Source organism: Anopheles arabiensis, chromosome 2 (genome assembly GCF_016920715.1).
Source record: "Anopheles arabiensis isolate DONGOLA chromosome 2, AaraD3, whole genome shotgun sequence".
NCBI lineage: Eukaryota > Metazoa > Arthropoda > Insecta > Diptera > Culicidae > Anopheles > Anopheles arabiensis.
The window spans coordinates 68,662,813-68,688,099 of NC_053517.1; the positions used below are offsets into that span (position 1 = coordinate 68,662,813).

Consider the following 25,287-nt stretch of genomic DNA (forward strand, 5'->3'; position numbering starts at 1 on the left):
AGTCAAACGCTAGTTTTCGAACATCGATCTTTGTGATTCCGTAGAACGTAGATTCTTTTCGAGTTCTAAAAGGTGTGCTACCAGTTTTTCTTCTTGTTGTATACTAAACACAGAATCAATTGGTCCCAGCCGTGGCAAGATGTTGGTTTGCTTAAGATGCCTTATCAGAGTCGTGCGAGGAACCGAATAATTTAATGCTGCTGTTTTCACCGGAGTTCCATTCCTCGCAGATATTATTGCCTTTTCTAGCTGCTGGTTGGTCCATAACTTCCGATTACTCTTACGAATGTAATTTGTTGGCATCTGTTAATCAATAAGCAACAGCAACACAAAATCAATGTAAAACTTGCGTGTCCATCTTTCCCCACAACAGAGTGTCCGTCTTTCCCGCTTTGGTGCTGTGATACTTAAAACGATATAAAACTAATTATTTTGTTGTTTTAATTACCGTTCTTTTGCCAGTTTCATGCTCGATAGTCAAGCTAACACGTTCAATTCGAAAATCCACCGGAAATATAAACTATGCAAGAATTAGAGCTTAACATCTGAAGCAGCAAAATTACATCCACTACGTTACTCAACGATACAACGGGCTTGGCTTCCTCAACGCTTGCATTCGGTCGACCCCACGCGCCAAATTTACGTTTGCCCAAAATCGAACTTCCAACATTTGACGGAGATCACACAAAATGGCTTTCTTTCCGAGATCGCTTCATCGCAATGATCGACGCTTCAGCCGAGCTTCCATCTATCGCGAAGCTACAATACTTACTGTCATCGTTGAAGGGGGACGCGGCGGTACCCTTCGAGCATACACCTTTAACGGCGGACAACTATTCGGTTACCTGGGCGGCGCTTCTTAAACGGTACGACAATTCTCGTCTTTTGATTCGCGAATACTATCGCAAATTGCACTACCTTCCGGGAGTGCAATTGGTGTGCGTTGACAAGCTCACGCACCTGGTGGATGAATTCACCCGCTTCGTCAACGGGTTGAAAAAGCTGAACGAACCGGTTGACTCGTGGGACACACCCCTCTCAAACATGCTGCTGATGAAGTTGGATCGAGAGACATTGTTGGCTTGGGAGAAACATTCCGTGCACTTCACGACGGACAAATATAAGGATGTGATAGACTTCGTGCAAGATCGTATCCAAATCTTGAAATCGACCAACAACTTCGTGAAGGATCAAGCAGCTAGTGGTATCAAGGTGGCCGGTCTCATTCGTCAACCAGGGCAACGGAGATTCATCGCGAATGCAGCTACATCTCACTCGGCTCCTGCTGCATCGACTGCGCACACCCAACAGCCAAAGTGTCCATTGGAGTGTTCCGAAGACCACACACTGCGCAACTGTCCAGTGTTCATCGCCAAGGAGGTCCAACAGCGACGGGACGTCGTCGCATCGAAGTGGCTGTGCTGGAACTGTTTGAGCAGCAATCATCAGGTTAGAGCGTGCAAGTCGGATTATTCGTGTCGCACGTGTCGTGAGCGTCATCACACACTTCTACATCATTCACCACCCTATGCTCCACCCGCAACGGTAACATTGTCAGCTCAGTCGAATGAAGACAATGTGTTTCTGGCGACGGCAAACATCCAGATCAAGGATGACTACGGGAACACCCATGAAGCAAGGGCGTTGTTGGATTCGGGATCCATGTCGAATTTCATCGCTGAGGAGTTCGCACGGAAACTGCTGACGAGTCGCAAAAGGGTCAACGTCGCTGTATCGGGCATCAGCAATGCAGTACAGCAGATCAAGGGTTCCATCGTCGCTACCGTTCAGTCCAAGACACAACCCTTCGCAACGGAGATGACTTTCTTGATTCTGGACACGCCATCCGCAAACATCCCTACATCACCAACGGACGTCTCTTCATGGAAAATGCCGGACGTGGCATTGGCGGACAGCACCTTTAACAGTCCGGGGCAAATCGACATCGTCATCGGAGGCGATACGTTCTGGGAGCTCCACACCGGTCGCAAGTGCTCTATCGGTAGAGGCAAACCGTGGCTGGTCGAAACCCACTTTGGTTGGGTTGTCACCGGCAACACTCATCATTCGTCAGTCGGTCCGCGGCTGTGCCATCTATCTGCATACGACACCCCACTGGAGGAGACCATGCAGCGGTTCTGGGAGAGTGAAACCATAGCCGAGGATCCTGTGCTATCGGTTGAGGAGAATGCTTGCGAGAAGCATTTCGCAGCAACAACTGTTCGCAACTCAAGTGGAAGGTATGTCGTTAGTGTGCCATTTAACTCCAACCCTAATATCGTTTTAGGAGAGTCGAAGGAAATAGCCGATCGCAGACTGCGTTCTATCGAACGGCGGTTGAACACCAATGCTAAAATGAAAGAAGAGTATGTGAAATTTATGAAAGAATATGAGCATTTGGGGCATATGAAGCGGCTTACCAGTCCTGCAAACGATTCGGTAGAGCATTACTACCTCCCACATCACGCTGTCGTTAAAGAGTCAAGCACAACCACGAAGGTGCGTGTCGTGTTCGATGCATCCTGTAAGACTTCGAGTGGTTACTCATTGAACGATAAACTCTTAGTGGGACCAGTCGTTCAAGAAGATCTTTTATCGATTATCCTTCGGTTTCGTTCTCGTGCCATTGCTCTCACTGCAGACGTAGAGAAGATGTATCGGCAAATTTTACACAGCCCTCATGACCGTAACTATCTACGCATCCGGTACAGAGAACATCCTGCAGATCCTATATCGACCTTTGAGCTACAGACGGTTACGTACGGCACAGCCTCTGCTCCATTTTTGGCAACCAGGACCCTCAAACAGATTGCTCTTGACCACAAGGAAGAGTATCCTTTGGCAATGAACGCGGTCATGAACGATTTTTACGTAGATGATTTGCTAACGGGTACCGATGATTTGTCCGAAGCAATCGTTATACAAAGGCAAATCTCAGACATGCTAAATTCAGCTGGTTTCACGCTGAAGAAATGGGCATCGAACCGCTCCGAAGCATTGAAGAACGTTCCTTCAGAAGATGTGGCGGTACAACTCTCGCACGAGTGGAAGAGCTCGAAACAAGTATCCACACTAGGCATCGTTTGGGAACCGGCAACTGATACACTACGGTTTCGTATTGAGATACCACCTACAACACCCAGCATGACGAAAAGGTTAATTTTGTCATATATCGCCAAGATATTTGATCCCCTCGGGCTACTGGGCCCAACGATCATCATCGCAAAGATGTTCATGCAGCAACTATGGGCTCTCAAGATTCATGGAAAGGCATATGACTGGGACAGCGAGCTACCATCGCACTTACAGCATGAATGGTCGAAATTTCACTCTACATTATCTTCACTACGCAATTTGACAGTCCCACGGTACATATCGCAATGCACGGCAACAAGTCTGCAAATTCATATCTTTGCTGACGCATCACAACTAGCATATGGTGCTTGTTGCTACATTCGGGCTAAAAGCATGGAAGGATTCACCGTGCAGCTGCTAACAGCCAAGTCAAAGGTCGTTGCGTTATCCAATTCACATTCCATAGCTCGATTGGAATTATGTGCAGCACGACTAGCCACACTTCTTTACGAGAAAGTCCAGCAATCACTGAAAATTTCTGCTACCACCATCTGTTGGACCGATTCCATGACTGTCCTTCACTGGCTGAATTCAGCACCAAATCGATGGAAGCCCTTCGTTGCAAACAGGGTTGCAAAATTCAGCACACGGCTGGAATACAATGCTGGAAGCATGTTCCAGGCTCGGACAATCCAGCAGACGACATTTCGCGAGGTTTAACGCCGGAAAAGTTGCTAGTGTGTGAGCGCTGGTGGCACGGGCCACATTGGTTAGCACGCAACTCGGAAGAATGGCCACAGAACACACCATCACCAAGCGAAGATGAGAGCGCAGAAGAAGAAAAACTATCGTCACGGGTTGCAAGCACAGCATTAATCTGCGAATTTCGAAACAGTTTGTTCTCACGATTTTCGATCTACCACAAACTGCAAAGAGTTGTTGCACATTGTTTGCGCTTTATACAAAACGCAAAGCGCCGCGTAGGAAACAAGGTCCATGCTAAGGATATCCCACCGCTCACTGTAGACGAACTCAAGGCGGCAGAACTCAAGTTGTGTTATCTTTCGCAACAAGACACCTTTTCCGAGGAGATACAACACCTGCAGAAGGGCAAAGAGATTCCGAAGAACTCCAAACTGAAATGGATTTCCCCTTTCATAGATACGCAAGGTATTCTGCGCATTGGTGGCCGGCTCAGTAACGCACATCTGTCGGAATCAGAAAAACACCCGGTAATATTATCATCGAAACATCCACTGTCCGCACTACTAGCTGTTTCGATACACTTGAGTAAGCTGCATGCTGCACCACAACTGCTTTTAACAACACTACGCCAAAGCTTTTGGATAATTGGCGGTCGCAATTTATGCAAGTCTGTGTACCACAGTTGCCACGCATGTTTTAAGGCCAAACCCACACTTATTAAGCAAAGTATCGCCGATTTGCCAACATCACGAGTCACACCAACAAGACCATTCTCAGTATGCGGAGTAGACTATTGCGGACCAATCTATATAAAACAAACCATACGCAACAGAAGTCCGATTAAAGCATACATCGCCATATTTGTATGTTTTTCAACAAGAGCGGTACATATCGAACTGGTTGGCGATTTAACATCAACAGCATTTATCAATGCACTTCGTCGTTTGATTGCACGTCGTGGTCAAATCAGTGAACTGCATTCCGACAATGCAACCACCTTTAAGGGAGCGGCACATGAGCTGAATCGCGTCTACAAGATGCTAAAGAGCGACGAACACGATCGAGCTGCTATATTTGATTGGTGCGCGATGAATCATATGAAGTGGAAGTTTATCCCACCAAGAGCACCACATTTTGGAGGTTTATGGGAGGCGGCGGTGAAGGCAGCTAAAAAGCATATAGTCAGAACAATAGGAACAACAAGCATCACACAGGAGAGCATGCTTACCCTACTTGCCCAGGTAGAGCAATGTTTGAATTCGCGACCGATTACACCTCTATCCGATGAGCCGTCGGACTTGGAACCATTGACACCGGGACACTTCCTCGTCGGTGGCAATCTGCAAGCGGTACCAATCATCGATTACACCGAGACACCGAGCAACTATTTGAGGGAATACCAGTTGGTACAAAAACATCTGCAAACCATTTGGGCTCGATGGTATCCGGAGTACCTGCAGCAGTTACAAGCTCGAGCCAAATATTGCAACGGGAAATCAGCGGTTCTGAAAGAAAATACACTGGTGATTATTAAGGAAGACAATGTACATCCTACCTCGTGGCCGATGGGGCGCATCGTTGCAGTACACCCTGGAAAGGACGATGTTGTTCGCGTCGTTACAGTGCGCACTGCTTCAGGGAAGCAAATCGTCCGCGCAGCTAATCGTCTGGCAGTTTTGCCTAATCCGGACGTAATTAGCAACTTAGAGCAGAAGGAAACCACTGGCACTGAGTAACGCGCAGCTGCAAGCCACGCGACATTGTTTACATTTCGCACTCATGGCAGAACAAGATACACGCAACACACATTCACACATCTACACACACGAGCAGTATGATAGGAGATAAGCGTCAGGTTCAAGAGTCGAACTGTTTTTGAATTCTTTTTTGAACTCATTTTTGGATTTATATTTTGCATGAAATTTAAAGAAGTTCTTCTTTGGTGGCCGGGAATGTTGGAATTTGAATAATTATTTTCGAACTTAAATTTGAATTGCATAAAACAAAGCGTTAGGAAACTAAGATTAGGTTATAAACTACTCGACGTTAGAAACTGCTCGATCTGCATGAACTATGAACTGCATGAATTATTATATACAAAAAAGGACAAACGAATATACAGTTGCAAACCGACCAGCGATAAAGGTGTACACTTTCCTATTCAAATTTCCTCCAAATATCACAGCCAGCCCCTTTTCGTGAATATATTTCACACTTGTTCAGCGAGTTGTAGATTCGTTCAGGCATATAATAGACTCTTTCAGCGAGATATAAGATTGTTCGGATGTAGGTGTAGACATGTTCGGTTATACTGTAGAGCTGTCACTTTCGTACCCCTTGGACTGCAAGTTGGATCACTCTCATCAGAAGGAAAACAAACGGTTTTCGAAAAAATATGCTTTTTTCAACTAATTTATGTATTAAACAGCTTGGAGAATGATTATTAGCTACTTTTAGAACTTTTAAAAATGAAAAATTGAACCCTGCGGCACAGTGTGTAAACAAAACAAATGACAGCTCTACAGAATCGCTGAACATGTCAACGCCTACTTCCGAACAATTCTATATCTCGCTGAAAGAGTCTATTATATGCCTGAACGAATCTACAACTCGATGAACATGTCTATATAATCCTCGAAAACCCTGTAAAAGCGGTTTCCCCCCTTATTGGACGGGGAGTTAGTTTGGGACCGATACGGGAACTGTGAAATGTGAACTACTAAACGAGATGTGCGAATAAATCGTGTAGAACTTTACTTTCCGATGTCCGTGTTTACTTCCCATATCAAATCTAACTTCACATAAATGCTAAAGCAGAGAAACATGCTATACTTATTGAACTATATCACACTAAAGACATTACGTGAGACTTATGTTAGTATAAAGATGTCGATCTGCATAGGTCACTTTAGAATATTTGTAATTGTGTAGGATTGCGCCCAACACTAGATAATTAAAACTCGCGACTCGAGTTTTCTATGGGAGCAAAAATCAGCACAGTTACCATATTCACCGGAGAGTGCTAGCAAGTGTCAAGCAAAAGCTACCCGTCAAGGACTCTATGTAAGATTTGCTAGCAAGGTGATATAAAAATGTAGAAATAAATTCAAGCTCCAAAATCTGTGCTGTTAACTGAATTCTGAATGTATTTCTTGGGGTACTTTTTACAAATTGCTGTGTTCCATACAAACCCGCTGCGCGAAGCGATCGAAAACTTCTCAAACTCTCGCTCAATGTAGCTAGAGCCCGCTGCGCAAAGCGATCGAAAACTTCTCAAACTCAAACTGCAAACATATTTCACAGCCCATGGCTGTGAAATATTTTGCACTCAAACTTGTTGCAAACCCGCCATGCAATTGACAGCGATTTGCGAGGGCGCGCGAGGGCTCGCACACCGTACAAGTTTACAGTCCCAGATCCCTCGCATTAAAGAGCTTGCGAGCCTACGCAGTTTTTTCGCCCCTAGTTTTAGCAATTATAATTATAGCACCCCGACATCAGGTATAACAGTGCGATTTATAGCATACTAAACACCTGATTTTTTAGAAATTATTTTGAAAAAATCCGCAAAAATAGCAATAGTGATTTATTCGACAAATAACACGGTAAAAAAATAATTTCTTGAATAAAAACAAAGATTACTTAAAATATGATAATGTTTCGAGCAGATGATACTACTCGCAACCCTCGCAATGTTTGACGGGACAGCTGGGCAACATGGACATGTTAGGCATTTTATGTATACTTTAATCTTTCAATACACGGCAGGAATTTTGACATTTATCGGTGCTTTTACTGGTAGCCAGTGAAAAAAAATTACAACGTACCAAAATAACCTAAAAACTGTAACGATCCAATAATAACTAAAACCAAATGATAAAACTGCTTAACATGTCCAAATTGCCCAGCTTTCCCATATTCTGATATTCAATCAAGACCTGTTTACAATATGGTTCAATTCTTACAGACAAGTGATACACGTTCCAGCCAAAAACGTTGTGTAATTGAAATGGACAGTGTACCAAAAACGGCTTGACTCCCGAGCCGCAGAGCTGAGCGACTTCTGAAGGAAATGAGGGAAAGAGATAGCACATGAGCCTGCTTCGAATGTCATTTTGGCAGACAACAGGCCGATGAACGTATGAAGCGCCTGGATGCGGGGTGGAAGAATGGTTGCCAAATTCGTATGTGACGTGAGAAAAAGTAAACAAAATAGAAAAGCGCCAAAACAAACCGATTTTTATAATCACTCTTAACGCATCAGCACGCATTACTGCCAAAAACGCATTGAAAACCCTTCTTTATTTGACCAATAAAGAAATACAACCCAATTTTCCTTGCGTTGCAAGCACAATTCGTGATTTTGCGGCACAATTTTGTTTTATTTGTTTATTTTTAGGTTATTATCATCATGGATAAGGCCCAACAAGTACATACCATTCGGAAAAAATATACAACCGGCAAAGCAATATGGACGCGTTTGGAACAGGAATGGGAAGCAGAAAACAATTTAGCAACAGCTTCTATATCGACTTCAAGCCAGGAAGTTCATGGTGAGTACATTTGGTGCTATAGTTTTTAATATAGTGCAGTGAAAGTAGTGAATTGTGCAAGCTATCATACGATAGTTAATTGCACAAATGTGTAGTGTGTGGGACGGTGCAATCCACCAACCAATAGAGAAAACTACTTTATTAGAACGATGCTCAATGCTTTCCAAGGGGAATTTAGGGGTCACGGGGACGATCGTCAGTCTGCACAACTTAACAGCATGCCCGTCGTGATTTTAAGCCTCATTTGACCCCCCATCCCACGGAATGACAATCCGTTTGCTTGGTAGTGAATACATGTATGAGAATGATCCAAGCTGCAGTCCAAGGGGTACGAAAGTGACAGCTCTATAGTATCGCCGAACTTGTCAACGCCTGCTTACGAACAATTCAATATCTCGCTGAAAGAGTCAATTATATGCCCGAACGAATCAACAACTCGCTGAACATGTCAATAATATCATTGAAAACCCTGTAAGTCTCGAGAACCTGAAAAGCCCGGTATGTCCGCGTAGGACGTTTCGCCAAATAGAATAAGGAGACCTCGGAGAAAGTATGTTAATTTATTTTAGTGTTAGCTGCTGCCGTCATCAAAGAGGCACCCTATGCGTGATGATATCCTCTTGAATTAATTTAGCCTCTCAGACCCTTCCCCCACCGCTGACATAAAAGAGGCACAAACAAGTAACCAAAATGAGCATCCTCCCTGCTTTTCTCTTACTTAGTTGTTACATGACTGAAATTTAAAATTCGCCAGATAATTAGAAGGTCTGATTAGAGCCATTCAAGTAGAATTTCTTAATATAAGGGTGAATTTTCGGATATTTTTTTTAAATCTTGACTTAATTAATATATCAAATTTTATTATATTTATTTTATTGCGTTTACTTTACACAGGTCAACCGGATATATCAAACGTATACTTTGATGAAGATCCATCAATTGAATGGTTGGAAGATGATGAGGACGTCCGTATCTACCGCCTTTGCATATCTCAACCTGATGTGTTGAATGACTCCCATGATGAGGAACAATTTGTTGAATGGTTGGAAGAAGAAGAGGACGGTCACAGCTGCCACCAAATGTCGGACGAAAGCGACATTGAAGATCAGGATGAGTATAGTGAATTTGATAGAGCCCACAAAAATCAAGTATTTGTTGAAACGATGCGATTGTGGGCTCTGAAACATCAAATCACGCATGCCGCTATTAATGATTTCTTAGAAGCAATACTAAAAACAACTGATTTTTATGTTCCTAAAGATTCCAGGACATTTCTGAAGACTCCTGTTGGCGTGGGAAAAGAAATTGAAAATTTGGCTGGTGGACAAATGTGGTACAAAGGAATAGATAAATCTCTGAAAGAACAGTTTCGGTAGTAACATCAATTCAACTGTTACCTTATTTTACTAGCCATTAATGTATTTGTTTATTTCAGCACTACTCCGCCTCCTGTAGATTCATTTGAATTGAATATTTCTATGGATGGTATTCCTCTGCATAATAGCGGAACTACCCAGTTCTGGCCCATTTTGATGCAGCTGCATGGTATTCCTGACGTTCCAATAATGACTATTGGAATATTTTGTGGAACTTCTAAACCGGATAATGCAGAGGATTATCTGCGCCGTCTGGTAACAGAAATAAATGATGTCCAGGACAACGGAGTAGTTATAAATGGAAAACGTATTTCCATCTCACTAAGAGCGATACTTGCAGACGCCCCTGCTAGAGCGTTCATCAAATGTAAGTATTCACGATTGTACGATTTCATGAAAAGGAAAGATATCTAACACATTAACATTGTATTCCATCGATTTTAGGTGTTAAAAACCACAATGGCATACAAGGATGCCATAAATGCAAAATTTTGGGTAGAAGCTACATGGGAAGGATGATCTTCGAGGGAACAGCAGAAGCACGAACGAACGAAGAATTTAGAAATGGAGATTACTCCATAGGACATCAGATACGCCCATCGCCGTTGTTAGATATTAAACACTTAAACATAGTATTAAGACTACCTACTTCGGACGATTTACATTTAGTATATTATGGAGTGTTGAGGAAATTAGTGATAGGTTTTACGACAGGATGTTTTATAAACGAGAAATGGAATTTAGATGAGCAGGATGAAATTTCAGGGCTTCTAGTTCAAATTAAATTACCGGCAGAATTTCAGAGAGCAGTAAGGTCCCTTAAATGTTTAAAATTTTGGAAGGCGTCCGAATACCGAACCTTCCTACATCACATCAGCGTTCCTCTTCTAAAAGGCAGAATAAGTGACAGGGCATATCACCATTTTAAACTGTTGGTTGTAGGTATTACAATGTTTTCCTCTAAAATTTATCAAGACTATTGGAAGTACGCAGGGTCATTATTAGATCAATTTGTTTCAGAATTTAGTTCAATTTATGACCGTAAGTTTATGACTTACAATGTTCATACTCTATTGCATGTACAAGAAGATGTAGAAAATATCGGACCCCTTCCAACAATTTCAACGTTCCCAGCCGAAAACAAATATCAGCAAATTAAAAGATTTGTCAGGACAGGGAATAATTGCTTGAGCCAAGTCGTAGGTAGGATAGGCGAACTTAGTAGAATTGAAACAAGTACACAGAAAACAAAATTAACTTATCCATATATAAAATTAAGACAGGAAGAGGCAATTTTACACGTGAGGTCAGATTTTGTTTTAAGACAGGGAAATAGAAACGCATGGTTTTTAACAAGAAATAATGAAATAGTTCGTTACATCAGGGCAACCGAATTATCAGGAACGTTCGTTATTGAGGGGCACCAGATTTTAAAGAAAAGGGCAGCTTTCACGTATCCATGTAGTTCAGAAGTAATATTTAATTACATAGCTAGCGTAGATGATTTATCATCTGAAATAGTTAGGATAAATGTTAGGGATGTTAAATGTAAGTTTGTAGCGATATCGTTAGATGGAGGAGTATCTTTTCATTTTAGTCCTTTAACGCACACGTTTCAAGAGTAGCTAGCTAGTTAGATAGTGCAATAAAAATAGGCAAAGAGGAGCTTTTTCAATATTAAAAATTTTGTTTGTATTATTTTTCTTTTTCAGCTGGCTAGCAAATGCTAAGATACTTCATGCGTATCTTTAACTCCTATCCCAACCTCCTCGTGGTGCTAGCTGGATTATAATTGAAGAATGCAGATGTATTGCTTCACAATTATAAACTAATAGGGATGGAGGAACTTTTTATATGTTACTAAATTTGGTTCATAAATAAATGTATTACTTGATTTCATTGATTAATAATTGTTTACATTTTTTATATTTCTGTGAATCTTTACAAATTTACTTATAATATTCTAAGCTTCTAAGTGAAACGATTTCCTGCAACGTTTTTGTTTCATTTCTTCCCTTCCCATGATCCATTTTACTCACTAAAATCTTCTTCACGTAGTCGTCATTCAATTGAAGAAATTTGTTTCCTCCAGCAAATTTGATTAAAACGAATACATTTTCAAACGCAGCAAATGCGACTTTTTGATTGGGACGACCAATCCCTGACCAACTACATTTTGAAAGAAATTCCCTAGAAAACAATAGATCTATTATTTTGTCAAGTCTTTCTTTAACATATTTTATATGGTCAATTGCATACAAAAGCGAGCATAGCATCTCAGCCATATACGTATTAACCTCTAAGTTAGCATTAAAGGCTTCTAACTCTTCTTTTGTTTCAATGGCTGTGATGGCTGTATTGCGTGAGGTTGTCCCAGCTCTCGGATTCATTGCATTAAACATAATTTTGACCTCAGCCGCAGTCTGCTTCGATAGTTTTATAAGAATGTCCACTTTTTTATCAAGTGAATTATTATACGCGCCGGATGATGAAGATGAACCAGGTACAGACGTCAGACTGGGCGAGGATGACGGTCCGGAAGAGGATCGCTGTCCCGGCATGGCTGACGAACTGGGCAGAGATCCTTTGAACAGAAATGTAACGAGAACATCAGTGATGGGTGGCGGTGACGATGGGATGGTCAACAATGACGGTCCGGAAGAGGATTTCTGTCCCGGTATGGCTGACGAACCGGGCATAGATCCATCGAAAAGAAACTTACCGGAAACATCACAGATGGGTGGCGGTGACGATGAGATGGTCAACAATGACGGTCCGGAGGAGGATCGCTGTCCCGGCATGGATCCACCTGACGAACTGGGCATAGATCCACCGAAAAGAACTGTACCGGAAACATCAGTGATGGGTGGCGGTGACGATGGGATGGTCAACATATCTGACGAAACGAATATAGGTGGTGGTGACGATGAGACAGCCAAGAATGTCGAATCAAGAATAACAGCGGGGACGACCGAAGGAACAGACGGTGGAGCATGGATCACCGATGGATTGGAGGTGCTAATTTCCATCATTTCGGTTTCCAGAATCGGCTGTGATGCGAATGTTGCATATCGATGATCATGATAAATGTTTTGCATTTTCCTAAAAAGATAATTGTTAAGTTGGCGTTTGATTAATATTAGATTCTAACATGATTGAAAGCATCTCATCAACTTACCTGAGCGTATAAGCTTCTGGACAGTCACAGAGCCGGTACGGAGTGGAGTTTTCGTAAGTATGCCTCTTGATAAAAAAATACCTTAACAAAATTTCCTCTATTCACAGAATTCAAATGCGGTAGAACAGAACAATGCAGAATTAACAGTCGGCACATATAGACAGGTCATGCTTGATGGGGTGAATATGACGTCACGGTGGGGCCTATGTGTGCCTACTTGTGTGAAAGAGATAAAGCACATATGCAACGTATAAAAGCAAAAGTGCAAAAAGATGGGGGGTAGGTAGGACTATGTTTTTTTGCACTAGAGCATTTTTTTATACCAACTGTCGTTTTTTGAACTAGCGGCAGCCATGATGGAAATTGAGTGCCCAAGATGGCTTCAACTTGAGTACCACTGAGTTCCCCCGCGAAATAGCATTTCGGGGGATGTCACCGTAGAGCTGTCAAAAATCACCCATCATTGCGGCTCGGGCTTGTTTGTAAGTGGTAGACAATTGTGTTTTTCAAATCGAGGATTGCTAGTAGGCTGTGGACAATTGTTAATTGGAATGGAAAACCCTGTAACTGTGCGGAGCACACAAACTGTGCAGAGCACACAAACTGTGCACACTGTGTGGTAGCTGTGCGGAGCACAAAAAGTGTGCAAAGCACACTAACTGTGCGATAACACCAAAGTGTATGAAGATCAGGGTGTCTCGTCCCATACAAATTTACAACTAAAAACGAAATCGAAAAAAAATTGGTTTTGACAGGACGGGTGAAAACATATCCATGGAAACTTTACGGATTGTTAGGAATAAAATTCAAAGTAGGCTGTGGTCATATCGCCAATGCTATTATTTTGTGAACTTTTGAATGTAAATTTTGTGAACCAAGCCGATAAAAAATCTTATCAATTGCAATAATTATTTACTTTGTTTGTGTGATTTATCATTATTGTCACTGGTGTTTTTTCTATGTATTTCACTGCCGTTAATAAATGAAATTGAATTGAAAGCGCGTTAAATACGTAAGTTTGAAGCTTGCCAAATACATTCAAAGCCATACGCAAAATAAAATATACAGTCAGTCCAAAAAGTATTCGTCTAGCTGAATATTTTGCAGAAAAAGGCGAATTATGGCCGCAATAGACATGGGGTGGTAAAAGTAATGATGAGGTTTGATAAAGAGAGAACAAACCCATTTCACCACCAACCATCAATACACACGTTTTGCTAAAAAAAAGTATTTAAATAGTGCAATAGCAACCAAAATACATAAAAAACTAAAAAAAGTCGTTTGAGGGGCGCGCAAGAAGTATTCGTCCATCAGACTTTTGGCATAATTAGCGTAAGAAAACAAAGGTTATGGAATGTAATTTATGTCTGTAACTCTATTTACTGAAGCAGGCGTAATTCCAGATTTACCAGACAATGCATTAATGCACATGAAATGGATGATGAAAGTGAAATCCTTAGTACCATCAGTTCCACCATTCCAGATCTACCAGAACAAGATAGTGATAGATTTGAATATATTATGGGGTACTTAGGAAAAAAAATTCACAAAAAACACCCGCACATTGATCAAGGAACATATTCATTTAAAATAACCAGCGATCATAACTACAGCAAACCACCATCATTTGCGAAGCAATTATCCACGGGAGGATTGTTTGTTCCATCTCATTCTTTTTTGAAATTGGGATCCAAAATGGAAAAAATCTTCCAAAAGCTGCATCCCGATGGTACTCTGGACAAAAAGCCAGGGATAGTAAAAACGGGTGTAAATACAATTAAAAAAAATACCGAGTTTACCCGTAGACATGATTAAATGCTTTATGATGCTACGTGTGAAATTAAGAATTAAACACACGAATCTTAAAGCCGCAAATGAAAAGCTATTGAGATCCAAGCGAAAGGGGTCAAAAGAACATAGCAGCTAAAAAAATGAAAAAAAAAAAAAGTTAATTAAAGAATAATTTTGAAATTTAATATGTATTGTTGTTTAACTTTGATAAAATTTTACTGATGTACAACGACAACAAAACGACTTGGGGACGATGGCGCGATATCGTAAATACTTTTAGACACTTACGCATTAGCCCAAACAATCATAGCGGTTGATAAGTAACTGGCATCAACGTTATATAAACCGATATTATTTAATTTATCAGTTTATTATTTATTATTTAAAAAACCTCTCCGTTAAAAACTTCAGAAAGGTCTACTGTCCCGCTAATAATTTCCACACAATTTGTCTTTACTTCTTTTATGTGTCTCCGTCATTCCATGATTTCATTTTGAAGGACAGCACTGTACCGAAAAATAAAATATTCGATGTTCCATGGCGTAAAGATGATATATATATATATATATATATATATATATATATATATATATATATATATATATATATATATATATATATATATATATATATATATATATATATATATATATATATATATATATATATATATATATATATATATATATATATATATATATATATATATATATATAATTCAGTATTTGGCACATTTTGTTTTATCATCCGTTGCTGCGCTGCTGCCCCGGATGATAACGGAGCCAGGGGAGAGAGCGCGGTTTGTTTTGCCGGCAATTTCGCCGCTCCGCATGATGAAAAGGTGGACGGAGTACATTTCACTGATTCCACACAGGGCGATTCAATATGTGAATATATATATATAGATATAGATATATATATATATATATATATATATATATATATATATATATATATATATATATATATATATATATAATCTATATATATATATATAATTATAAGTCGTGGATTAGAATTCGTTACGTTTATTCGTCACAAAGGTCCGGAAATAAAAGAGGACGATCCTCTTACTGCAGGTCGCTGGCGGTCTTCTACTTTATCATTATAGGATAAATGCGCAGAAGGCGGTTTATCCGTGTTGTTTAGGATTGTGGGTTTGATCCTATAATTCCTCCGGGGGAAGAAAAAGGACGTCCTCGTCCGTAATTGTATTCGTCCGTAGAATGAAGGACGCTCTTGGTAGAGAGTAGCAATTGCATTGGTGTTTCCGTTACTTAGTGGTTATACATTTTGGGCACCTAGATCCTAGCTACTAACAAAAAATCGTAACATAACCTATTCTTAAAACTAAAGACCGATGTGTGACCAAGGAGAAAAATATTGAGAAACAACCATAATGGCTTTAATTTGATTGATTGCAGTTTTTTCTTATTCTCTTTAGTTTACTCTTATTTCGTTTTACGTTTCTGCCGATTTTTATAGTTTTAATATTATTTTGTAGACAGGTTGTCATTTGAAATCGTGGGTCTAACTTTTTTCTAACTCCTTTTTTAATCAAAACGCCATTTCCTTCCTTTATTGTAGGAGGTTCTTCTTTCTGTTCGTTATTCTTTTCCATTTTCTTTTTTGCTTTTTCTAGATTGCATATTACCTTATCAAATATCTCTTTTGAGTGAGTCATAATTATCCTAGGGTCTATTGTGTTGGTTTGATTAAACACAATTTCGTTAGGTGTGAAATTTGTTGCCGAATGTACACTATTGTTGTACAAAGATACAGTAAGCTGAATGATATCGGCTGTATTGAGTGATGTAAATTTTTGCTTATTTGAGTTGAAAATTTCGATAATTGTACTGTGCGTTTTCTCTACCTGGCCGTTGGATTCCGAGCTAGAGGCAAATTCTAATTCGATTTGAAGACTGTCTAAGAATCCTCGTAGCTGAATGCTTCTGAATGAACATTCGTGGTCGCATACTATCTTTCGTGGGGTTCCGAAGGTAGAGATATAACGTGTAAGGCCAGATTGTATGTCTATCGTATTTCTTGATTCAATCTTGATGAGCTGCAAATGTTTAGAGAATGCACACACAAACGATAAGAAATAGTTCTTGTCTATGCCAAAAATATCCATGTGGATTCTTTCTAACGGAGCTTTTGTTATTGGTCTTGGCGAAATTTTTATATTATATGGCCGGCGTTCGTATTTGTGTTGGGCACATATTTTACAGGAATTAACATATTCTCGTATATGCTGAACCATTTTAGGAAAATAATACGATCTTTTCAGTTGCTGCTCGATCTCTTGGATGCCTCTATGCGCACGATTATGAGCTTGCTGTACGATTTCGTATTTATCGTCGTCTAACACGACGTCCTCGACAAGATTCGGAGCTATTACCAAATGAGAAAGTACATCTGTAGAATACGTCCTACATGCTTCTTGGATTAGTTGTAACAGGCTTTCAGGGGCGTATATTGCGCTTTGTTTTCCATCGTGGAATTTCATCAGATACGATTCAATCTCCTCGGAATTAAATGAATTTTTACAAATGGTTGTTCTATGGTGTCTGGGAAAAGGAGATTCTTCGTAAATTTGTTCTTGTTCCGCTAGTTTGAAGAATATTTGGTTTCTATAAGAATTCACTGGTCTTTCGGTAAAGTGTACAAAGAAGTCTTCTGAAGTCTCTGCGGAATGGCGTGTGTTCGTATCTGAATGTGTTGTTTGCAATAAATTATCTGAGTTGGTCTCATTGTTGTTCATTTCTAGTTTCCTACTAAGGGCATCGGCGACTACGTTTGCTTTACCTTCCTTATAGGTCACATCATAATCATAATTTTCTAATTCTAATCTCCACCGAATGATTTTTGAATTTTTAGAAGAATTTTTAATAAAAATTAGAGGTTTGTGGTCTGTTACTAAGGTAAATTTATGACCAAAAAGATAAGGCTTGAATTTTTCGACCGCCCAAATGATGGCTAAGGCCTCTTTTTCTGTTGTAGAATAGTTTACCTCAGCGTGGTTTAGGGTTCTAGAAGCGAACGCAATTGGGTGGTCTTTACAGTCGAATAGCTGGGAAAGGACTGCGCCTAATGCGTAGTTAGAGGCATCGGTGGTCAATATAAATGATTTAGAAAAATCCGGGTATGCCAAAATGGGATCCATTATTAGCATTTTCTTTGTCTTTTCGAAAGCTTCGATGTATTCGGGATCCATTAAATTGAGTACCTGGTCTTTTTTTAAATATTTGGTCATTGGCCTAGTTATTTTAGCAAAATCTTTTATGAACTTTCTGTAGTATCCTAAAAGACCCAAATATTGTTTAATCTCTTTTTCGTTTGATGGCAGTTGCCAATTGATTATTTCTTTAATTTTATCTGGGTTGGGCTTAATGCCATCTTTTGTAACGATGTGGCCGAGAAATTCACAATTTTTCTTCAAAAACTCGCATTTCTTTATTTGGACTTTTAGATTTGCTTTCTGTAGCTTTTCTAATACTAGATTGAGATTTGAAAGATGGATTTCTAAATTTCTTCCGAATACTATCACATCGTCTAGATACACATAGCATTTTTCGCCTATGAGTTCTCCTAGAATGTTGTTCATTGCCCTTTGGAAAGTCGATGGAGCGTTCTTAAGGCCAAATGGCATTCGCAAAAATTCGTAATGGCCACATTCTGTGCTAAAAGCTGTTTTTTCTTGTGAAGAAGGTTCCAGTTCTATTTGGTGAAAACCACTCTTTAGGTCGAGGGTAGAAAAATATTCTGACCGTCCCAGATTGTCGAAAATATCGTCGATTTGGGGAATCGGATACTTGTCGTCAATTGTAACGTCGTTAAGTTTCCTATAGTCAATAACCACGCGAAAATTTTCTGCTCCTGTAGCGTCGCTCTTTTTTGGGACGACCCAAATAGGTGCGTTCCAAGGAGAATTCGAGTGTTTAATAACCCCACTGGTGAGCATTTCCTGAATTTGCGTTTTAACTATATTTTTATGAGCGTGTGGATATCTATATGACTTTGTGTAGATAGGTTTATCTGTTGTAGTTTTAATATGATGTTTTATTTTAATTGCAGCGGACAGCTTTTCGTTTTCTTTGGGAATAATTTGTGTGTATTTTTTAATTGTTTGGATCAATTTTATTTTTTCAAATTCATTAAGATGGTCTGTTTTTATTTGATCTTCTAGTTTATTTTCTTCTATGTGAGGTAAACAGTTCAACATGAAGAATTCTTTTGATAATGGTTCTATAGGGTGTTTATGAAATTCTATTGTTTGATTCAGTAAAGTTATAGTTTCGTTTTTATAGTTAAGAATAGATTCGAGGGTTGATAATGTTTCCGTACCAATTAAACCATCGAAAAAATCGTGAAACTTTTTTTCGTAAAGTTCGATAGGGGGCAACTTTGGTCCCAGGAAAAATGTTTCACCTTTTGAGGAAACTGTAAAGTTACCATACATGTTCTTTACGGATGTATGATGACATTCTTTTGATCCTTTTAATATTCCTAGTCGCAATAGATTTTTATTCGCGCCAGAATTAATAAGAATATTTAATGTTCTTTGATGATATTTATCTAATATTTTAATATAAGGAAGAAAGTTATGCTTGTTCAGGGCTATTCCGGAAATTTCGGTTCTGAAGCAAAGCAAAAATTTTCATCACTGTTTTGTTCATTATTGTTTTCCAAAATTTCATGATTATTTGTTGATCTATTAAGGGTTAGCTTTGAGCGAGTTGTGTTCGTTTCCATAGGAGTGTAATGGTTGTTTACCGTGTTAGTGTGTGTACGATTTGCATTTGGATAACGCGAATTGTGTTGTAAATTTAATGGTCGGTTATCTTTTTTATCATTGAAAAATGTTTTAGAACCTGTCTGCACATTTGCATCATAATCACGTTTATTTTTAAGCTTACATAAAAATGTGTAGGCGTCATTTACGTCTTTAGGTCGAGTAGCATGAACATAGCCAAAATAATCGTCTTGCAGGCCTGCCATAAATGCGGCCAACGAATCCTCTTCTATAAAATGACTTATTGCTTCCCAATTGTTGCTGTATAATGGATTTTGTTTAGCAATATTTTTATTTTTTCGACTATTTCTTTGTGACCATGATAATACTTGTGTATTGTCATATTTTTAGTCAATTTCCACTGCCATAATTGGCATTTGTAAGTGGAAATTTCTTGGCGGTCGCCGAAAGCATTTATTAATATTGCTTTAATCTCATCGAATTTATGAGGGTTACCCTCTTGGCAGACGACATCATTTGCCTTTCCTATTAATTTTCCACTTACGACAATTTCGTACATTTTAAATATATCGACAGATACCATAGGTCTGAAAATATTCAGAGTGGTTTCAACTTTGGAAATCCAAGCCAATAGTTGTTTTTTATTACCATCAAATGATGGTAGCTCTTTTATTAAATCCGGAATTACGAAAAAATCGCTCCGTTGGCTAGGAGTGTTCGTATTCACATGCACCTGATCGTGTGTTCTATCGCTTTGTTGCCCCTCCACGTGTATCGTCGAGAACGCTGTCTCAAGCGAGATCTGCCTTTGTGTTAGTGCCGTGATTTCGTTTGCTATACGTGATAGCTGCTCGGCAATTTGGTCCATACCGTCGCCTTGTATTGATAGGTCACTGAGGGTCAGTTCTCTTGTATTAGCGGTAGGAATATAGGCTAACTCGTGGTTTGATTCGAGGGAAGGGAAAGAATCACTTTCAGTGCTTGAGTCGTTGGCTCGAATTTGCCACATTAAAGCAAAAAAACGCAACAAAATTACTTTTCCACTTATAATGCTTCTCTTTTTTTAAATTGAAATGATAATAAAACAATAGTAGATGAGACGTTATTGCAAAAACGTTCTCTTCCGTTACTTACGGAGATTCGTCGTTTACGGGAGCGGGTGCTAAGGCGATAGGCGGGGGAACCTCGAATCACACAACGGATAAACCTACTTGTCGTGGATGCTGCAAGCGGATTCCGAACGTAGCCTTTTTTAATCAGCTACTGCCACTGTTTATAACCTAACACCATTTACTAGCACACAGTTTAACTCCGCACGGCTGCGCCAATTATAAGTCGTGGATTAGAATTCGTTACGTTTATTCGTCACAAAGGTCCGGAAATAAAAGAGGACGATCCTCTTACTGCAGGTCGCTGGCGGTCTTCTACTTTATCATTATAGGATAAATGCGCAGAAGGCGGTTTATCCGTGTTGTTTAGGATTGTGGGTTTGATCCTATAATGATATATATATATATATATATATATATATATATATATATATATATATATATATATATATATATATATATATATATATATATATATATATATACAATTGTGTTCATTAAAATAGCAGTATGCCACACATTAGAATACTGACACCGGTTTTTGTATATATATGATCTACGATTTGATCTCTTATCACCTGAGAATGTAGTAGTGTCATCTCACGTTTCAAAGAAGTACTATCATTTATATTCCCGTCTCTTTCTATTGGCTGGGGCTCGTGTTGGCTTATTGAAACAGGTTTGCAGTTGATCATTATAATAGCAGTGCTTATCATTTGATCGGTTAGTATCGTTTCGTTGCCTAGAAAAGTAGCTATTTTGCTGTGTTACGTGCTGAGACGTGTTTAAAACGTATAGTAAGTTCAATATTATCATTCAATGGTTCGCTTAGTTCAACAAAAATTTCAATAATCAACAGGAAATGGGACGAGGTAAACATTGCTCTGATGAGAAAAGAGATTTGATAAAAAGAATGAGAGCAAATGGTAAAACATATAAAGATATTCAGGATACGTTACAATGTTCAGCAAAAATGATAAGTAATGCTTTAAAATGGGAAGCAAAACCTGAGACAAGAGGAAGACAACGAAAAACTACGAAGAGAGACGATAGAAACATCGCGAAACTTGCTAAAAAAATCCGTTGATACATCATATCAATTACAATTATCCATCAGATAGGGTTATCTTTTACTTTCTTTTCACATTGATGCATCGTGCCTTCTTTTCTACCGCTGCAGTTACACTTGTTCCAAAGCAGTACTTCATTTTTTGCTATCCCAAGTGTTTTGACAAATTAATATTTAACGTCTAAATGAATATTCGCGATTGCAACGTAAGTGATAAAAAAGCTTTTTTCGGGCTTATATCAAATACTGTTTTTTTTCGATAGAAGGAGTCTACAACAACTAACCTACAAATGCCAGCATCATCGCCGGCAAGCAGTTTGGGGCCAGTAAAGCGTTCTCCGTCAGCTTTTTTATCAAGCGGAGCGGCGAAATTGCCGGCAAAACAAACCGCGCTCTCTCCCCTGGCTCCGTTATCATCCGGGGCAGCAGCGCAGCAACGGATGATAAAATAAAATGTGCCAAATATTGAATCGCCTTGTGTGGAATCAGTGAAATGTACTCCGTCCACCTTTTCATCATGCGGAGCGGCGAAATTGCCGGCAAAACAAACCGCGCTCCCTCCCCTGGCTCCGTTATCATCCGGGGCAGCAGCGCAGCAACGGATGATAAAGCAAAATGTGCCAAATACTGAATTGCGTCCTACACCTCATGTTGTTTCGGCAGCGACGGCATCATCGTTGTCCTTACCTTCATCATCCGGAGCAGGAAGACTCCCAGCAAAACCGTCCGCGCAGTTTTCTCGCGCACGTAAGGTACCAGCAAGCGAGAATGGATCAATCAGACAATCGCTCCCTCCTCCGCTGGCTCCGTTATCGTTCGGGGCAGCAGCGCTGCCGATAAAACAAAATGTGCCCGGTGCTTTCGAGATATCATCTTCCGTCGTGCTTTCTCGATCATCATCAGCATCAAACAAACTAGTGCGAAAACAAGAACAAAAGAAAGACACGTTAAAAGTTGATAAACGATCCAAAAAGATTACTGCTAAGATAGGGCCAAGCGCCGTCAAACCATTATCTGTATCCGAGGTGTATTCTTCCTTGAATCCGCTTCCGGGTTTAGATATCGGTTTACCTTTAATGAACAATGTACAACCATTTGATATGAAGCAGTTTACATCAATTTCTGTTGGTAAGAAAAAAGCTGCACCATTCTTTGAGATGTCTCCGTTGGTGTGTGACAAATCTGAAATGGATAAGAAATCGTCAGATACTCTTTCGTCTACATCGTTTACAAACGATTCGTTAACGCCTTCAACATTACATAACGCTACTGTAAATAGCAGAGCCGATCCCAATTTAATACCAACCACAAGTCCTGATATTTTTGATAATGTACAGGACGAAAATGAACGATAAATATCAGAGCTTCCATTATCTGTGAAGCCCTCCTCTCCAGCGAAAACGCGTACTCCTGTACATAATAGAATGTTGCTTCGTGAAATAAAAACCTAAGAGAAATTGTTGAAAATTCTATCCAATCGAAGAACATCGGCCCTGCTACCGAAAATCGTGAACGTCTGTTCCATTTCAGTCCCCTGAACACCGGTATAGAATTGGAAGAGTTTGATGCACTGTTAGGAATCGATGACGAGTTTCGGAAAAATATTTTGACCTTTGTGTTGCGTAAAGCCGGTGATAATCGCGTAATCGACATAATTTTTTCAAGAGATTTGTTTGCAAAGTGTACTTGGAGCGGTAGCGGGTGGCGATGTAAAAAAAACCCATTAAGAAATTCGAAAATGTTTTAACGCTTTTTAAAGAACTAGGGCATCTTGAAGACGAAGAGCTTCAAAGCTTTTTCAGCAAAAAAAAATCAACATGCTAAGCGAAGAAAAACATTGAGCGGAGCTAGAAAGACTGCACCCCGTTCTAGAATAGGAAAAAAACATGTAGTGGTAATTGACGGTGAGCAAATAAGGAATGGTTAGAAGGAAGGGAAAGAAAGGTTTTTTTATTTAAGACTATTTAAGACTGTTTTGCTGGAAAAAGTAATAAACACAAATAAATGTAAACTACTGATAAACGCCAACAACCGTTTTGTTATTAATTTTATATAACTTTCATTGCGTGTTGTCTTCACTAGGGAGAGTGTGTATCAAAGGGGTAAAATACATTTCCTCTGTAACACCCAGAGGAATCGCCACAAGTTTACAGAAAACATTCGAAGGGCTTAACTCGACAATGGTAGTTGATGCGTTATTAACGTTACACTCGAACGTGAATAGGTGTGTTGAAGAAAGTGGAAACCTGTAGGATTCTCTTTTTTTGCAATTCAGCTTTTTGCCAGTGTTGTAGAAAACAACGAGGTCGGCGAAAAGTGACAAATTGTTGTTTACAATTTGTGTTTATTGATAAGCCGTTGACAGCCGAACCGAAACGTCGCCGATTTGCCGTTACCAGAGGGAGCAGAAAAAACATCGCCGCGTGAATCGAAAAACGGCCATCGCGCGAGCGCCATGAGATCAAGTCAGAAAGCGTAAGAAAGCGTACGTGAAATTTTTATTCCGATCCGCCGCGAAATTTACTTTGCTACGTTGTAAGATTTAGAGCAATAAAGTAGTGCAGTAAACTACGAGTTAAAATATCACGTTTTAAGTTTGAGTTGAAGAAAGAACTTTGCTTCTAGAACAGCCAGTAATGCGCACTGTAGAAGATATCATCGATGCCGACAAAAATTGAATAACTTCTCTTTCTGTGGTAAGAAGCCATTACTTTTCTTCAACACATAATTGCTTAATGGCTTCATACGGAGGGTGATGTTAATTTCGTGGTATTCGACGCGACAAAAAAAAAACTTGAATGGTTCTGGAACAATCAAATTATCTAACTCGGACAGCCACTGATGATAAACAACTTGTTCCAAATTTTTCCAACCACTTCTTAACATGTTCTTAAGTAATTGAAGGGCATTTTCAAAAATATAAGCAGATAATGTATAGAGTGGACCAAATTTCTCAACCTCTACTGTAACATGTAGCAATTTATGAACGTTACTAGTAACGTACTAGTGATGAGAATAGTTCCGTAAATTGAGGAACGGAACGAACCTGCCAATCTGGAGAAAAAGAACGGAACGCGGAACGCAGGTTCAAGGGAACGCAGGATGATCTGCCATGGTTACGCTTTTTTCAGTTGCTCACTTTATATATGGTTAACTTGAAAGTATTCATTGAATATTGTGTATTATATTTTTTTGTGCAGTAATCACACAGTTTCAATTAAAACAAAGCTAAATAATAGTTTACTGAATGTGTAAAACTATTCTTCTACTAAAATAGAAACGCTTAACTTAAGTAGCCCGCTATACAGTTCCTTTTTCATTAAAAGGTTAAGGCATTTTGTTGTTTTTGTTTTTACTTACATTAATCATTATTCCCTTTTCATACTTCTAAATAAAGAAGTAAATCAGAAATTTGTTGCAATGCATATGAAATTTTGATGCAAAATCAAAAAGCTTTCAAGTTTCATCGGCTTTTTAAATTTCGTATGGTCTAAATTACACTACACTGATTGAATTAATATTTCTTAATAGAAGCAGATAGCATCGAATAACATTGGTTTATATAAAATACATAGACTGTTAAGTTGTTTCTGTAGAGTTGACATTATACTGTACGGTGAACTACCCGTGTGAAAGTGTCCGGTAGAGCACTTAAATTGTCCATAAGAATAGCGC

At 39.4% G+C, this 25,287-nt stretch overlaps 3 protein-coding genes across 3 annotated transcripts; 2 read left to right on the plus strand and 1 right to left on the minus strand.

The window, feature by feature from the left end:
* Positions 1–720: 720 nt before the first annotated feature.
* On the plus strand, positions 721–5,516 carry LOC120893847. The gene is made up of 3 exons (XM_040295989.1): positions 721–3,510; positions 4,050–4,365; positions 4,702–5,516. Exons 1-3 carry the CDS (start codon positions 721–723, stop codon positions 5,514–5,516), a joined length of 3,921 nt encoding a protein of 1,306 aa, XP_040151923.1.
* Positions 5,517–9,244: 3,728 nt separating this feature from the next.
* On the plus strand, positions 9,245–11,347 carry LOC120894262. Its single transcript, XM_040296747.1, has 3 exons — positions 9,245–9,705; positions 9,769–10,076; positions 10,154–11,347. Exons 1-3 carry the CDS (start codon positions 9,413–9,415, stop codon positions 11,332–11,334), a joined length of 1,782 nt encoding a protein of 593 aa, XP_040152681.1. The 5' UTR covers positions 9,245–9,412; the 3' UTR covers positions 11,335–11,347.
* A 269-nt stretch (positions 11,348–11,616) lies between these two features.
* On the minus strand, positions 11,617–24,981 carry LOC120893857. The gene is made up of 5 exons (XM_040296000.1): positions 24,973–24,981; positions 22,300–23,059; positions 12,888–12,984; positions 12,432–12,811; positions 11,617–12,280 (listed from the first exon to the last, which is right to left on the minus strand). The coding sequence occupies exons 1-5, from the start codon at positions 24,979–24,981 to the stop codon at positions 12,222–12,224; spliced, it is 1,305 nt and encodes a 434-aa protein (XP_040151934.1). The 3' UTR covers positions 11,617–12,221.
* Between the last annotated feature and the right edge of the window lie 306 nt (positions 24,982–25,287).